Source organism: Protomyctophum parallelum (genome assembly GCF_964188405.1).
Source record: "Protomyctophum parallelum genome assembly, chromosome: 10".
Classification (NCBI taxonomy): Eukaryota; Metazoa; Chordata; class Actinopteri; order Myctophiformes; family Myctophidae; genus Protomyctophum; species Protomyctophum parallelum.
Window position 1 is genome coordinate 13,811,299 of NC_139704.1, and position 17,807 is coordinate 13,829,105.

The following is a 17,807-nucleotide window of genomic DNA, read 5'->3' on the forward strand; positions in this document are numbered from 1 at the left end:
CGCGGCAGGCGTAAAGAGTGTCTCTTATTTCAATATCTCAAAGGTGGCAACCGCAGCAGTAATTGTCTTTTTTCTTTTCTATCTTTTTTTTAATATATATATAAAAGGTCTTAAAAGTCCATGACTTCAGTGTTATCTTGGACCTCATAAATCATGTGGGGACCCATCATGAGTCACGAACCACTGCATTAAACACGGGTCTACCGGGCCCAAGAGCTCGCAGAGGGCCCTATAGCCAAAGCCTTTGTGTCAATTATTGTCACTGTTATTATTAACTTTGCATCTATTGTCGAAGGGCTTGGCCATTCATGTCAATAGATAAGCAAAAGCCCTACTGAAACCTGAAGGAATAGCCTAAACATTCACAGTTCACTTTTAGTAGATGTTACCAGAAAGAAACCATCATAATACTTTAGGCCTTTAGGGGCATGCAAAAAATGCAAACCAGCATTGGAATCTCTAAAAAGGTGAGGAAGGGAGCTTCATGAAGTCAGTCAGACATCTGCATCATATGAATAAGTGAGAACTGAGAACATGGGGAAAGTGCGTGTTCGAGTGTGAGGAAAGGGCTTATTTGATTTCTAAAGAAGGTCTGATGAAATATCAAAAGAGCATAATACTTGTGCATGAATGAAATGATTGAGGAAATCAGTCAACATTGATTTCACAGTAAATAAACTACCTAACTGTAAACGGTAAGAACCACAAAATCAAGATTCCTCACTTGGCCATTGAGCACACACAGTCACACACACACACACACACACACACACACACACACACACACACACACACACACACACACACACACACACACACACACACACACACACACACACACACACACACACACACACACACACTGCACATTCAACCATGATGGGTTTAGATGCAGGGTAAATAAATAACTACAAAATTAAGAAATATCCACACAATGAAAAATAAACATCCTATTTGATAAACAGAATGCCTGATACAAAATTCCCTGGTCTATTCGACCATAATGCTATTCAATGACATCTGGAAGATAAATAACCATAAATTAACTCCTGTCACTAATACTATTAATCATCATGGGGAAGGAAAGAGAGTGATGGATGAGCCAGAGTAAATAATATATACGCATGACATTGACTCTGTCCAAACTGACTTACCAGCAGCACCACAGTGACTCCTACGGGTCATCAGATGCATCTGCAGCAGAGGCATATTATCCCTGTTGCTAATTTATTATCCCATGAATAGAGTTTTCTTCAGTGACGTCCTTCTCCATTCCAATAGAGACATTTGGAAACATATTTTTTATTCAAAACAATATATAGTCTTCAGTTCAGGCTAGGCTAACAAGTAACTACACTACAGTTGAATTTCAATGGACTGGCCGCTGGCCTGCAGTACACCGATGATCGTTATGCCTTGTTATTTTTTAATTAGGCTATATCTCGTTTTGTTTTTATATGAGCAGCATGTTGTTATTATACTGCACATGTGTGATTGAATGAATTACAAATAAACCTTCTTGAATCTTAAATCTAATACCATAGCAACAATTTAACAAACAATTAAATGAAGGGTAAAGCAATGGCACGTGGTTGAGTTTAAAAACATTTTTCTCCCTGTTGGACGTGGGTTGGTCGGGGAAATCCCTAAATACAGTCGTATATTGCCTCTAAGCGTAGGCAGCAATGTCGCTAACCTACACAACATGTGTGAGACGGGTCTTGTGCGCTGCAGACAACCAGGCTGTCGATCCCTATGCTATGAAGCTTAGCTCAGTTGTGTGTGTCGGCGCATGCGTAGAGGCGATGTCTGGCTGTCAGTTCAGAGTGCAGTAGAGTAGTTCGCGTTTATACTTAACTTTCACTTTTTGAGGCGGTACGGTGTCGGTGTTGTTGTTGTTTTTGGTCGTTCAGAGTTCTGATAACATTTAATACCAACACACAACGTTTGATGGCCTTGGGGAGGCTTGGAGGTTTAAACGAAATGCGCATTGGTATCTTTCGTTAAGTTCACTTCGTCGAACTGTGCGACAGAACGTCGCACAACAACAGCTCACAACATGCAACAGCTCTGACAGTGACAAATAACATTGTCGCTCAAGAAGAACATCTGTGATTTTCTGGACTGGCCCAGGTGAGTTGCAGGAATTATGTTTCTCGATTGGTAGCCCTAGCTAGAATGGATAACGTACAGTACATTTCAAATTCATGAAACATGAATACCACTGTAATACCTCAGGCATTCTAGGGCTACTATTACTGGATTGGGTTGGTCGTGTGTCTATAGACTCTTGACCCAACCAAATGGTCAAATGGATCCTCCATTTGGTTTAATTTTAACACTCAAGTGTTAAATTATTGTTAAAAATCTGCATTACTTAGTTATAGTTACAAGAAGACCAAACAATTAACTTAATTGTTCTTTTGATCAATGTCGGCCTGTTATATTCTAATGGATGTGGATGGTACCACAACAACACAGCATATAGTTGTTGACAAAATCTTATTCAACAATAACAAAATACTAAAGGCGGTCCATGGCCTCAAAATAATACTGAATAAATAATGGACCTTGATATGATAATTGATAAAGGTTGAAAACTGGTCTAGAAGATTATTTTCGTAATTCATGGTTTGTTACTGTGTACCATATAGCCTGTCAATGAAGCACTATATGTTCACAGGTGACACAGACGACCATATTACTATGGAGAGGGTTCCCCTCAGACAGAATCAGCTGTGTGGCTCATGGGAGATGAAGGAGCGCTTGGGAACAGGGGGATTTGGCCATGTCTACCTGTATCAACACCTTGTAAGTTATGACTCCACCCCACTAAACATACCGGTTATATACAACACTCATGGTCCTCCTGGGACAGCTGCCTCCACGTGCTGTTACTTATTGTTTGTTTGTACGTATGTCTGGTACAGGATACGGGAGAGAAAATCGCTGTGAAATTGTGCCGCCTGGAGTTGAACTGTAAGAACAAAGACCGCTGGAGCCGAGAGATACAGATCATGAAGAAGTGAGTGCAGGTGGCCATCGACTCGATGTCTTGCCAATGCAAACAATGCCTTTCACACACACAGTAACTTGTATAACTAACCACCTTGACTCCTGCTGACCCATCAGTGCATTTTGATCTTCTCTTCATGACAGGTTGAGCCATGTGAATGTAGTTCAAGCCAAAGAGGTTCCAGAAGAAATGAGTTCCATTGCTCTAAATGACCTTCCTCTTCTGGCCATGGAATACTGCTCCAGAGGAGACCTACGCAAGGTATTGGATGATGAGACCTAACAACCAGGCCCATAAAATATACCCCCTGTGAAAAGGAAGGGGGCATAAATACAGGCCCTGCCTCACAACAAATGGACACAGACCTTGCCATAAATATTAAAATTAAATAGGGGGCACTTTATGATATCGCCATCTCAGTGGCCTTGTAGTTAGAGTGTCCGCCTTGAGATCGGGGTTCGAGTCCCTGACTGGTCATACCAAAGACTATAAAAGTGAGACCTAAAGCCTCCCTGTTTTAGCATCAAGGGTTGGATTGGGGATAAGTCGCTGCGACATGACATACTGCGACGATGTACCAGGGTGTGTACTTGTACATCATGGCTTGGGGATGTACATCAATCCGCCTCACACTAGTACAGAAACAGGAGATAGGCCCCTGCCCTTTGAGCCTGCAAGGCTTACTTTATGATATTTAGCTAATTTATGAGCCAACATTGACTTAACACATTGCTTTATAGTTCAAAACCTTCCTGGGGAATCCCCTTTCATGGTTAGGGTTAGAATGAACCGCCACTGAATGCCAAGGAGCACTTCAATGAATTTACTCAGATATAGAAATTGCAAAAGTCCCATGTAGTTTTCGTGGCATGCAAAAGGTCACAAAGAGATTCATGTTTTTATGCCCACAAGAATCCAATGAAGAGCTGTTTAAATCAGCAAGTCTCTTAGCTGACCAGTATGAAGATGATTTGGTGGACTTTCCAACACAGTTCTGTCAGAAACATGTGGACCTTGGCTCAGGTCCACATATTACTCATAAAGCACCACTCCTTTCTGCCTATTGTGTCCATAGCCACTGCAATACAATTACAGAACTGTATGTCTAACTATACCTGCGAGTCTGCGACCACAAGTTCCAAAAGATCTTTCTCCAAACCTTCATGAAAACATTTGAGAATGAGAGGCAAAGTTGGAGGAGTGTCGATAAGCAATCTTTTGAGGCATTTGATTATTTAACTACTGTAAGTTCAAGGTTCAAGGAGTTTTATTGTCATTCCATACAAGTACAGAACGATATTAGTTGCTCTGGTCATGGCAGAATAGCATGGCAAAACAAATAGTTCAGATGAATGCAAATTAAAAAAGATATTTCTTCCCCATGCCTTGTGTTTAGAGTTGATATTGATTATTATCGATATATCAGCACAATTTCCCCAAAAAAAAGAACTGTAGTGCATGAAAAGAGTTTTAACATTTTTGCATTTCCCCACTTAGATCCTGAATAAGCCAGAAAACTGCTGTGGGTTAAAGGAGAGCGAAGTGCTCTCCCTGCTCCGTGACATTGGTATGTTTTTTCTATCAGTCTTCATACTATGACAAAAATGTATTGTTGTGATGTTTTGACTTGGAAAGCAATTGGATGTGATGGGAGAAAATGCGTTGCACACTCCAGCACCATATGAAGTTCTCTTTGTATTGTATCTTTTCCCCTTTTTCTCCCATTGTTGTAATAATTATGCCAATTCCCTTTCCTCACACACGTGTAGTCCCTGTCACTGCTAACGGAGGGTGAAGACGAGCACATGTGTCCTCTGATATATGTGAAATCGCGGAGGAACACGCTATGCGACCTAGTTCTTCTAACCATTGAACAGGTGCTCTGACCAACCTGTACGAGCCGCTGGTGTAGCGAAAGAGAACACGCTCCCCGTCCGGCTTCTCACCCTTGAACATGGCCAGTTATATTCATTGCCAGGCACTGCTCATGCTGGTGAGCAGGAGACTTTACCCTGCACCATCTGGACGCCACATGTATTTCTCTTATTTGATGACCTTCCAGAAGTCCTTGTTCTAGAGATCAAAGAATCAGATCAGAGAGTGTGACACATTTCCTCTTCTTACAGTAACTTGTGATCTGCTCCTCGCCAATATACAGTAATTGGTGTGTATTCTTCATGGGACATGATATACATTTCTGATCACATGCTCAGGTTCTGGTGTCCAGTATCTCCATGAAAATAAGATCATCCACAGAGACCTGAAGCCTGAGAACATAGTATTACAAGAGATAAATGGGAAGGTGAGTTCATCTTCTCATATACTTACAGTATGTAGCAGAGTATAGTATTGTATTAGAAGCCTAAAATCTCCCAGACTAAGAGACAAATTAGTCTTGGATGATGGGTATTTGTTTGGTTTAATTCCCATGAAGGAGAACTGGGTTCAAGATCCGGTGGTTAAACTTACATATACACATTCTTCTTAATCTGTCTATCCCCATCTTCTTTTGTCTGTACTTACCATAACATTTTACACTTACTTTCACATTTTAGCTGGTGCATAAAATCATAGATCTGGGTTATGCGAAAGACCTTGACCAGGGCAGTCTTTGCACATCCTTTGTTGGAACTCTACAGTATCTGGTAAGTGTTTTGGCACTATCAGTTAATTACAAGCAAACAGTGTTTGAGAGAATAAGAATGAATAAAGAACGGACTATTGTCTTTGTGTCCCAGGCCCCTGAAATGTTTGAGAGTAAACCCTACACTGTGACTGTGGACTACTGGAGCTTTGGGACCATGATTTTTGAATGTACCTGTGGCTTTCGTCCCTTTTTACACCACATGCAACCTGTACAGTGGTATGTCTACTACAGTACATATCTTTGTTCTCTTTTACAGTCTGATTCTTATTCTGGAGGTGTATTGAAGACAAACCTGAGGCTGTATTTTTAAGTGGTGCAGGGTAAAGATACTTTAATGGTATTTTCTATCTGATTTTTGCAGGACAACTAAAGTCAAGAATAAAGGTCCCAAAGACATCATGGCAGTAGAAGACATGAACGGAGAAGTCAGATTCTCTACACATGTTCCTTACCCCAACAATCTCAGCAGGTACAATTTACAATTTGGGCATTTAGCAGACGCTCTTAATCCAGAGCGATTTACAGTAAGCAAGAACAAAACATGGTAATACATAAAATACATAAAAATCATAGAATCATACGTAAGCTAAGAACCTAACTGTGTGTGTGTGTGTGTGTGTGTGTGTGTGTGTGTGTGTGTGTGTGTGTGTGTGTGTGTGTCATGCACATCCACGCAGGCCTGTGTTGGAGCCAATGGAGTCACTTCTACAGATGCTTTTGCTGTGGGACCCAGCAACACGTGGTGGTGGGCTGGACGCTGACTCCAACCAACCGAGCTGCTACAGTGCTCTGCAGAATATTCTCAACATGAAGGTTGTTGATTGCTTTTAATCATGGTTTTGAGTGCCTCCTCAGTAGACTGCATGCTAAATGTATTCCATTCTTTCTCTTGATTATTTTCAGGTGATCCATGTGTTGGACATGACGTCTGCTCAGTTGCACTCCCTGGTTTTGGATCCTGAGGAGAGTTTACACTCTCTGCAGCAGCGTCTGGAAACACACACTCACACACACATCCCCCCGCTTAGTCAAGAACTGTTATTAGAGGCTGGGATCTCGCTCGACCCCCGCCAGGCGCCTGCCCAATGCCTCCCTGATGGACTGGTAATCCACTACACTAACACACAGACACAAATACATAGACCAACTGTCATGTTAAACAGACCCAATCAACAAGGCACTCTTTTTCGACAAATGATCGACAATGATTTCTAATGTTGTTGTTTTTTTGTGTGTTTCATCAGCAAGGCTGGGACAGCTCTGTTGTTTACCTTTTTGATAAGAGCCTTACCAAATACTCTGGACCACTGACTGCTAGACCTCTGCCAGACAACGTCAACTTTATAGGTAGAACATTTACTCTGCTGTGACGCTTTGTCTCTCTAATGCTTTCTACCATGAAAAACATGAATGTGGTTGGTATCTCAGTTAGGGAGACCAAGACTCAGTTACCACTGGCTACATTAAGAAAAGTATGGGGAGAAGCAGTGAGCTACATCTGTGGACTAAAAGAAGATTACATACGTCTGTACCAGGGACAGAGGGCAGCAATGTAGGTACACATGTGCTACAGAGTACAGACAGATTTCAGCATCTATAATCTGATTTGATACTAAAGTCTGGACGCAGGCTATTAACTATGGCTGTTACCATAGAGTCTAGAGTTGTATTATACATAACTCAATCAGTGTTAATAATACTACCTTTTGTCAGAGATGATGTGGTGCAGCAGTTACAGTAGTGTCGTGTATACACACGACACATTTCATTCATGTTTTCATTTTTGCTGGCTATATATTGACAACAGAATTGTTTATTTATTCATATTCATGCTGCTAACAATGTTTTAGAAACTGCATTTAATTAGAAATTATGTTACCAAATTCCAGACTTTAGTATCACTCCAACGTATAGATATTAAAGTCTGTCCGGACATGTACGCATACAGCACACATGCACACATCCTGCCAAATGGTGTACTGTGCAGTATATCTGAAATGTTTTCCTCATTTTGTTTGCATGGATGTCTTTATCTCTGTGCACATGTAGGCTGAGTCTGCTGCATTACAACACCAACTTAACGCGTTATAAGAACCTGCTGTTCTCCCAGTCGCAGCAACTCAAAGCAAGATTGTCATTCTTTAAGAGCAGCATTGATTACGACCTGCAACAGTACACAGAGCAGAGACATACAGGAATCTGTGAGTAGACTTTCCCCGCTCTGTCAAAAAACCTTACTGAAAATAAACACTGTAGCTCAGTCAGAAGGTGTAACTATACAAACATCTGTTGTCTATAGCATCAGAAAAAATGCTGAAGACCTGGCAGGAAAATGAAGAGAAGGCTGTTGGGTTTATACAGGTATGGTGCTTTGTAGTACAGTAACAGTTACAATACAATTACAATTTAGGCATTGAGCAGAAGAAACTATTATCCAAAGTGACTTACAATAAGCAAGGTCATCACACGTTCTCACATGGAATAGTTACATGGAAAGACTGTAGTCTAAATAAACTAGGGTCCCAGGTAAACCAAGACAATCTTCACATTGAAACTATAGGGCACCAGCTAAACAATGAATCTAGCATTTGTTACAGTATGTACATGATGCTATCTAAATTACATTCAAGTACACAACTGTATATAATTAAATCAATTAGTTGGATTAACTGTTTTAGCCCTACTGTATATAATATTTATGGCCAGAAATTGAAATTTAGTGCACAGTTTTAGATGTATTGTTGTTAAACATTTTTTGTAGGTAGCAGAGGTGGGGTATCTTGATGAAGAGATAGTGTCACTGCATTCTGAGATTGTGGAGCTTCAGAGAAGTCCATTTGCCAGGAGGCAAGCAGACATCATGGAACAGCTGTCAGTGTCTATTTGGCCTTATTTACATCACGTTAATTTTGATCTTATGTCATTGACGCGTGATTTGGAATCCCACCAACACTCCAGGATCCCACCACCGTTCCAGGATCCAGGACCCGCCTTACCCTGTGTCTGATTGGCTCCCGGGCAGGCATAGTTTTACTGAGGTTAGGTTTCTGGTTTAAGGGTCAGGTTTAGGTATAGTTGCAAAAACGAGAACTGTCAATCACAGCGACTACTGGCCAATCACAGCAGGGTTTCCTGGAGCTGCGGTGGGATTCCAAATCACGCATCATTGGCGGGCTGAAATGCTTGCCATGTGAAACTCACCAATGTCATAATGATGTTCTATACAAACTAACTGTAGTTATTTATCTTTTCAGGGAGGAAAAGGCCATTGAACTCTACAAGCAACTGAAAGCTAAATGCAAAAGTTAGTGTACACTACAGTCCATTTAGACTGAAATATGGTATTCACTTGTGTGGAATACTATAATGTAGTATGCCTTTCATGCTCTGTACTTAAATATTATTATTATTGGTGCAGGTCCTGACCCTCCACATGGCTACAGTGACAGCTCAGAGATGGTGAAGGCAATACTGCAAACTGTTCAGAACCAGGACAGAGTGTTAAAAGACTTGTACACTCACCTAAGGTACATAATCCACTGCTGTAGTACACACACACACACACACACACACACACACACACACACACACACACACAATAAAATGAAATAAAATATAAAATACTTCATATAGTTGTATTTACGTAGTCTTTTCTCCCCATCTCTTCCTTTTATAGTACGATCCTGGTGTGCAAGAGACGCATTGTCAATTTGTTCCCAAAGTTGGAGAGAGCGGTGGAGAACATAAAAGCTACTGAGGCAGCAGTGATGCAAATGCAGATGAAAAGGCAAAGAGAAATCTGGTACCTGCTAAAGATTGCCTGTGTAAGTGTATATATGAAAAGTACAGGGTAAACTGTTGCACCCTTCTTTGGGGTCGATTATGCAAGTGGAACAATATTACATATAATATTACAGTTTTAAGAGGTGGGGGCGTGTGGAATGTCATATAGCAATTATGGGCATGGTAAGAAGCGCTTTCGACACCCCGTGGAGTGCGCAAAACGGCCTGGAATTAGTCATGGGAGTGTTTAAGGAGTGTTTGAGACGTACCCAATCAACATGTCCATACTATTCTCTTTACCAGTCAGCTGATGTCACATACGGAATGCGCCCTTTGGGGATCGTGGTATTACATTTCTTCAGGCTGGCACCATAGAAGACATGACATGACTTTGTCACATTTGGGTTAATTATTCCTATTGCACTGCATGCTATCACCTTTATGCCTCAAAAGTACAGACCCACCTATACCTTTCAGATCGGAATGGAACTGCGAGTAGATAGCAGCATATTGGCAAATTGGCAATCCATGCGTAATGTTCCCAGAATCGTCTAACCCCTGAACATGCAAGTTCGTTTGATATTGTTTCATTCGATAACGATAGAACCATGTACCATACAGCGAATGAAAGCAAGATTCCTAAGGAATATGGAGATTTTTAAATTTAATAAAACGGTTGAGAAATGAGAGAACCATGAGTGTTTATAGGCTAATATATCAACGTTTTTTTATGAAAGACAAACGGGCTGTGAACTTGAAGAGCTCAATCACCATCCCGACACGGAAGAAATATAGCCTAGTGCATGCATGTATATGCACTGTTGCACTTGCACACAGTAGCCTACACACGCTCTTTATTTGTTTCTATTGAAAAACACCAGTAAAATAACGTTTATTATATTTTATTTCATTCAAGTCACGACGAAGGAATGAGTTGAATGCGTGCTGCGTAATGCTGTGGCCCCGATGGTATGGTCTTTGCTGAGTTCGCTCGTAGCATTTTATTGAAGAAGACTTGACTCGGGTGTGATACAGCGTATGAAAGCAAACTTCCCACGGATTATGGAGATGTTTTTATTTACTTTTAAGGTAGAGAAATGAAAGAATTATGGCTGTTTCTAATCTCAACATTTTACAAAAAAAGACGCAAAAGAGGCTGTTGCCATGTCTCATAGAAACAAGTAAATAGGTCTATAAAAATAAGCGCATATAACAGGGGTCTGTAACCTATTTTAAATGAAGTGCCATGTTTTTATTTTCTAGATAGTGAGTCTGCCATATCCAGATTAATTTTAATGACACCACATTAAAATAAAAAAACATATTTTGATTGTCCACAAATATAAAGTTCTTCCTTCTTTTTAAATATGTTCTTGCACATTGTTATAATGATCAGTATATATATCCCCCTGCAGTCAGAGTTCATAGTTTTAATGAATGAATGTGATGCATTGTGAGCTGGTATAGATCTGCTATTTTCAAAAGTAATCTTGGAAATTTTTAATTAAATTTTTGGATTAGCCGTCCTTAGTTGGGCAAATGCATTCATCTGGGGATCCTTGACATGGGAATGTGCTGTGTGAGGATCACTGGTTTAAACAACATTAGGAGAAAAGCCCAAATAACCACTTTAGAAACAAGAAAAGCAACCACAAATAGTACAACTACCAATATTTACAAGCAACTTTACAGAAAAAGAAGCCGCTTATAATAAACAGACATGGCAACACTCTAGCAGCCTCCCAGAGCCGCTCAAGTGTACAATCAAACAGTGCTTTTTGCGTTTATGAGGTGGTCAGACCCACGTCTAATCGTTATGCGCTGAGTGTTTTTAGGTCAAGGGGCTTAATAGCAAATTGCGCAAAGCGAAAATAATTAACATATGGACACTCCCACAATGTTAAAATATTCAGGAACGCCGTATGCCATATGTGTGTGCGTTCAACACGATATGCCTTTCATAATACGAATGTGCGCAGAGCGAGGCCAATTTATGTATTAACACATGGTAAAACGCACCTTCAAAATCTAGGCCTTTGTCCTTTGTTTGGTGGTCTCAAAAATATAAAGGAAAACTGGCAGAAGAATACTACATAGTACATACCAAGGAAGAAGAAAATAGCAGTTTTTCTTGTTTTAACAGTCTGTGCTCAAAGTGAAAGGTGCAATGAAATAGCAAACGTTTCGGTCATACAGTAGGACCATATAGCACTGACGAAACCTTTGAACAAATCGTTTGCTATTTCATTGTACCTTTCTAACTAGGGGCATGGTGGCACAGATGATAGGGCTGTCGCTACCAACCTAATTGCCTCACAGCAAGAAGGTCCCGGGTTTGATTCCCGCCGGGTACGCTGTGGGTGCTGGGGCCGTGTTCTCCCCTCCGCAGCATCAGCCGCGACCGCTCATACCCTAGGTTGGCGAAAGGGCCTTTCTGTGTGGAGTTTGCATGTTCTCCCTGTATCCCCTAGGGCAGGAGTTTTCAACTGATTATGAACCAGGGACCACCACCCTGACTGAGAATCAACCTGGGGACCACCACCCTGACTGAGAATCAACCTGGGGACCACTGTTGTGTTGGGAGGGGGGATATGGGTGTGGTGTGGGGGGAAAATTAACCTTACATATTAAAATAATGTTGCTGTTCATTGTAACTTACTCTTACTGTATGTATGAGCCACACATGAGACACATGCAATTAATTATGGGCACATTTCCTTATAATGGTGACTCAACCAGGCAATCCGGTACAGTTTTCCCATGAGATTTTCACTCCCTTTTCTGTGGAAGTTCTTGACGTCCGACTTCCCAGTAACTGACAACATCGATCGAGCGTCATCATATGTCACCACGTCATTTACTGCATTGTTTCTCAACTTGTGGTCAATACAATAAATTAAAATACAAATCTTCCCTTTCCTACATTACTAAATGCATGGTCAGGGACCACATGCAATACCTTCATACCACCTGTTGAAAACCCATGCCCTAGGGTACATACCCTCACAAAAAACATGCAGTAATCCTGGTCTCTATACTGCCTCCCCCTGGTCAGCCGGGGTGTCTGGTGAGGGGAAAGGAACTGGTTGGAATAACGAAACACATTGTTTAACGTCATTTGAGAGTTGACACTTGATACAGAATGCACCTAGAAAGTGTCATGTCAGATTTTCAGGTTGAAAACCGGTGATATGTTTTATATATAATTGATATTGTCTGTGGGTGTATCTTTAGGCCCAGAAAGGTTCTCCTTCACAGTCATCTCTGCCAGGGTACATTGAGAGGTAAGAACCACACAAGACTCAGCTCACTGGCACAAGTTCAGATCTGTTTCATCATGTGTATCTGAAATTCTGAATATGTTGTGGATAACCAGTTTATTGATCTCGCAGAGAGTCGGTTCAATACTTACTGGGGGAGAATCAGCATTATCTGAATCAGCTGACTTCTCTGCTGCAGGACACTACCCAAGAGATGGAACACAGTGTCATGGTACGATATGGGTGAGAGTGAGTTAATGATGTTGTAGTCTCAATCCTGCCGATCTCTTCCACAATCTTCAACATTAAATGCCATTGACAATGAATGGAGAATTTACGTCATATGTGTCTGAGCAAATCGGCTTCACTAATCACATTGCATTGTTTTAATTCAGCTTAGGGCTTATACTGTATATATATATATATATATATCACATAAATTCAGTTGTCATCTTACATGATCTTGGTGAAAAGATGAGTTTTTTAAACATTGTATCATCATGGTTAAAAGATAATAACATAAGTTGACAACATAAATCATGAAGAAGTATATTCATTTTTTATTGGATGATGTACGACGACAGGATGCCCCTCACTTCACACGGGTGTGATTTTTAACAACTCAAACCCTATATACTTCATTGTCCGGGGTCCGCCGCCTAGGCCTCTATCCTAAACCCAGTCACCCATTCAGCACTCCATCTGCAGAGAACTTGATTGGTTTCGGCAAGCCAAATTATTTTCTTTTTTTACTTATTTTGAAATATGCGGTCAGCTTTAGTGCATTGATTGATTGATTGATTGAATAGTTTATTGAACATAAATGTAAAAACAGCAACAGAGTACAGTCAAACACTCAGTTCAGAAGGGATAGCACCAAAAAAAGTCTGTGTGGTCTTGTTTCCATTTAGGCCCTAATATGCAATCAGTTCATAGACATGACATGAAGAATAACAACAAAATTCAATATCATCAATAACAACAAAAAAATCTATATCATTTCAGGAAAAAATAAAAACTGTATGTAGGCCTACAGAGTGGCGGGGGGGGAAGGAAGGGGGGTGATCACCTGTTTAAGGGGGGATGATTTCCTCTCCCTTGGGCCTGCTGAGAGGTGGATTTTCAGGCCTGTTTTAAAAGATGTAAGTGATCTGCATTTTTTGAGGGAGGGGGTCAGGGCATTCCACACCTGTGTGGCCGTGTTGTAGAAGGAGAATTTACCCATATTTGAGGGCAAGGCTGCATTTATAATTTTGAATGTCAAACCCATTTTCAATTGCTTAACTCTGTCTTCCCCCCGGAGCCAGTTTAGACTAGCAAAATGGGTTGGAAAGAGGTGGGTCAGGGCCCCAGGCCGAGAAGTAGTCACATTAGTTTGTTTTGGGAGGTCTGAAGCTTAGTCTTAAGTGGCATAAAACAGGGAAAAAAAATTACTGTGATGAAATAAAACAATAATCTATTATATATTAGAGAACTTGTACCCAACACATGGCAAGAAACCAAAAGCCACAACAGCTACGTCGCTATTGCAACACCCACAACACCATCTTACACACTACACCCACACACACTCACACGGCAGTGACGATCTCCTCCTATCGCGCCCAACGCCAACACTCGACACCACCCGCCAAAAAATGTTCATTGCAGTGCCACCAAAGATGCCTCCCGTCCACACTCACGGCGCCAATGCATTTGTTTACTACAAACATTATCGCCCGAAGCACCCACACCCCCGGAACACTGTTGCCCTTTCACCACGCTAAATTCGCCAGGTCTATGCAAGTGAGCACAAATTACATGTGAGAAAATTCATTCACAAGCCCACAAATGCCATTCAAATGCCATTCAACACACACTACGACTCGCTTACAATTCGCAAACCTGGCAACACTGCCCTGTCTTCTAATAGGCCCACACTAGCTCTCAGAATCTCATTCTGATCTCCCGCAGGAGAAGAGAAACGAGGAAGGGGAGAGGAATTGTAGCCTCACGATTTTGCTTATTCCTTCTAAAACTCTGTATTTAAAATATCGCTCTCTCAGCGAATCTCTTAGTTCCATCAACATTGTACTTTGTCTGTAGTTTGTTTGTGCCTACATATTACGATTACACTGAACGCTTTGGCTATTTTCGCCTGCCAGCCAACTGCCGAGTACACACGCCTGCACACGCACACGCACGCCTGGCTTGCACACACACACATGCACGCCTGGAAGCCACGATCTCTCTCTCTCGCCACGCCTCTCTCTCTCTCGCCACGCATGACGCACCACACATACACACACAGGCTATACACGTACGGCGGCGCCGCGGCAGCGAGACAGGACGTTATAATCTTGAGTTTCATTAAATAACTGTCTTTCTCCGCACGCGCACGTGCGCACACAACATTATTCAAGTGAAATGCGTAACGCCAATATTGGGCTAATATAGGCTACCAATAAACAACCAGCTCATATACCCACCAAATAAAACTATCATCCCATTGCAGAAAATAGTTACAAAATGTAATTGAGGCTACATACAGTGGTGTCCCCTTCGTCTGTACCAGGCTGACTTCTATAGGTTTTGAAAGGTACCTTTCTTTTTTTTTCTTTACCCAGGGAAGTAGCTGAGCACAGGTGCTCATTTTCAGCAACGCCCTGCACATCGAAACACACACACACACACACACACACACACACACACACACACAAAATGTCATGTCAAAGGTACCTCTGGAAGCCACACCTCTGATTGGTCGGGTTTAGTCTTAAGGGGTGTGTTTTTTTCACCCACTGTGTAATACAATGAATGGACGGTAGGTGGCAGTAGTACAGAGGCCAGAGAAACTATAAGACAAACGCACATGGAATGGGAAATAGAGGGGGGAAAATGGAAATGGTAGGATTTTTATTTTTGGTATTTGACTTTGCTACTGATGATTGTATGCAACAACAACTATTGCATTGTGTGTTTGAGCTGACAGGCCCTTTTTTATGTCAATCAATCAAGTCATCTCAGGTCATCTCAAGCGGCAGATGCAAAAATAGTTTTTTATAGGGCCATGTCATGTGCTCTACCTGCAAAGCCTTTGTGATCTATAACTTTTGGGCACCGTATGAGCCATAACGTGTTGACTACACTACACTAATAAGGACACATAATAATAACTAATAACCCATCCGTTACTACATGTGGAGTCAACTCCCGCAATTTCCTTCTTCCCATAGTGCGCGGCAATGTAACTCTGGGATGAGCGGCCGCAAAGCGGCCGCGAAATTCTAGTATTACTATATTCTAAAACCTTTGTTTGTAATCAAGGAAGAAGACTGGAGCTGGATTCAGTATGGATCAGTACAAGCTGATTCACAGAAGCTATAGAGACTGACGAGAGGGCTCAACAAGTGAAGAATATAATAAACCAGCAATATAGAGCGTTGCAGTCCCTGTTGTGGGCAAGAGTTCCGCTCAAGCAGAGCGACTGGACTGCCGCTGAGGGCGAGAGTTCCGCTCAAACAATTGGGGCGACGGTTCCGACGACCTATTTCACATAAAACTGCTCTATGGGACACTTTATTTTAGACGTACTGTATATGTATATTTCTTTCTTATTTATTGTATTAGTGAATGGAACAATATAAGCTGCTGAAAAGCCAAGCATGAAGTGTGTGCATTCATTTTATAAAAGTATGCCACAATACATGTGTTTTGTTTAAAACATCAATAATTGTTAGCCCTCTGGTGTCTGGCATTAAAAAAATCTAAATAAATAAGCTTTTTCGTCAGGACTTATATGGCCTACTTTAAGGGATTAATTAAAGGGGATATAACGTTCACATTCACTTAAGTGAATGTGATCTCCCAAGTGTTTTTTTTTTCTTCTCCCAAGTGTTTTTTTTACACCTGTAAAAGGGTGGGTGAAATTATTTTGTTTGTACAAAACATTTTGCACTTTCAAGTGTCATAAGAGAAGGGAATAGTGAAATAAGTCGTATAACAAGAAGACAATGTCAAATATATACATAAGGTGAAAAATGGGAGTAAAATTAGGCAGAATACTTCATGAGCAAGTACAGACATTTGCGACATTTACAAGTGGATACAATATGTACCTTATACCAGGGGTTTTCAACTGATTATGAACCAGGGACCACCACGCTGACTAATAATCAACCTGGGGACCACCACCCTAACTAAGAATCAACCTGGGGACCACTGTTGAGTTGGGTGAAGGGATATAAAAAACTCCCTTTCTGTGGAAGTTCTTGACATCCGACTTCCCAGTAACTGACATTGATGTCATCATACATCACCAGGTCACTTAAAGGTATATTCAGTGAGTTCACTCAAAAAACCTTAGGTTTCGTTTTTGGCTGTGGGACCCATCAGGATAGAGAGTCAAAAACGAAACCTAAGGTTTTTTGACCCCCAGGGGTTAACTGGGGACAGGGAGGAACTCCTTATATGGCCAGCACACTCAATAGTAGGGAGGATTATCACAACAAAACAAAAAAATAAGTGATATTTTAATTAAGTGAAATCACTGAATATACCTTTAATGAACTAGTTCATTTCCCAACTAGTGGTCGATAAAAATGCATGGCCAGGGACCACATGCAATACCTTCACGGACCACCAGTGGTCCACGGACCACCAGTTGAAAACCTCTGCCTTTTACCGATCCTCAATATTTCACAAAGGATTGGTTGTATTACTATAGTCCTAGTGTAACTTATGACAGATACCATAAATCAAACATTGAATTGTACATTATATATTTTTTTTTATGTATCCCTATATTTATTCTGCCTATGTCAAATTCACTGTGTTGTGGGTAGTGGGTTGTGTGTAAATCTTTTTTAAACAGGGCATAATTGGTTAAAGGCATCACTGATGACAAAATAGATGGGACCTTAAAGGACAACTTTATTTTTTCACGGTTCATGTTTTAGGTTGTTATTAGAGAAAGTAAAAGATGAGTGTTCATTTTCTTTCATTTGCTGCTTTCTTTCGTTTTGGGGATTTTAGCAGTTTCTGACAGGGGGGCGGGGGCATTCGAGCATGGGGCTAAATATGTATTTTTTTACAAAATATTATGGCGATTTATTATTTTATT

The 17,807-nt window shown here is 41.0% G+C and overlaps 1 protein-coding gene across 9 annotated transcripts; it reads left to right on the forward strand.

Moving 5' to 3' along the window:
• The first annotated feature begins 1,815 nt into the window (after positions 1 to 1,815).
• LOC310865479 (inhibitor of nuclear factor kappa-B kinase subunit alpha-like) lies at positions 1,816 to 16,479 on the forward strand. 9 transcript variants are annotated; one of them, XM_083774618.1, is made up of 22 exons: positions 1,816 to 2,133; positions 2,684 to 2,811; positions 2,931 to 3,025; positions 3,160 to 3,277; positions 4,514 to 4,583; positions 5,230 to 5,318; positions 5,572 to 5,661; positions 5,755 to 5,879; positions 6,025 to 6,132; positions 6,341 to 6,476; positions 6,567 to 6,767; positions 6,908 to 7,010; positions 7,092 to 7,215; positions 7,713 to 7,864; positions 7,963 to 8,024; positions 8,425 to 8,534; positions 8,918 to 8,967; positions 9,082 to 9,190; positions 9,340 to 9,487; positions 12,681 to 12,730; positions 12,823 to 12,949; positions 16,013 to 16,479. In XM_083774618.1, the coding sequence occupies exons 2-22, from the start codon at positions 2,707 to 2,709 to the stop codon at positions 16,070 to 16,072; spliced, it is 2,232 nt and encodes a 743-aa protein (XP_083630744.1). In that variant the 5' UTR covers positions 1,816 to 2,133; positions 2,684 to 2,706; the 3' UTR covers positions 16,073 to 16,479. The 9 variants fall into 9 exon arrangements, with proteins under 9 accessions (XP_083630744.1, XP_083630746.1, XP_083630747.1 ...); XM_083774620.1 differs by having other exon boundaries at positions 12,839 to 12,949; XM_083774621.1 differs by having other exon boundaries at positions 12,839 to 12,938.
• The last annotated feature ends 1,328 nt before the right edge of the window (positions 16,480 to 17,807 follow it).

Bases quoted from the DNA above. Each gene is read 5' to 3' on its own strand.
- LOC310865479 (XM_083774613.1), top strand. From the start codon at position 2,707: ATGGAGAGGGTTCCCCTCAGACAGAATCAGCTGTGTGGCTCATGGGAG. The intron at 8,535-8,917 runs GTCAGTGTCTAT...TTATCTTTTCAG, and splicing joins GCAGACATCATGGAACAGCT to GGAGGAAAAGGCCATTGAAC. The intron at 12,731-12,822 runs GTAAGAACCACA...GTGGATAACCAG, and splicing joins CTGCCAGGGTACATTGAGAG to TTTATTGATCTCGCAGAGAG.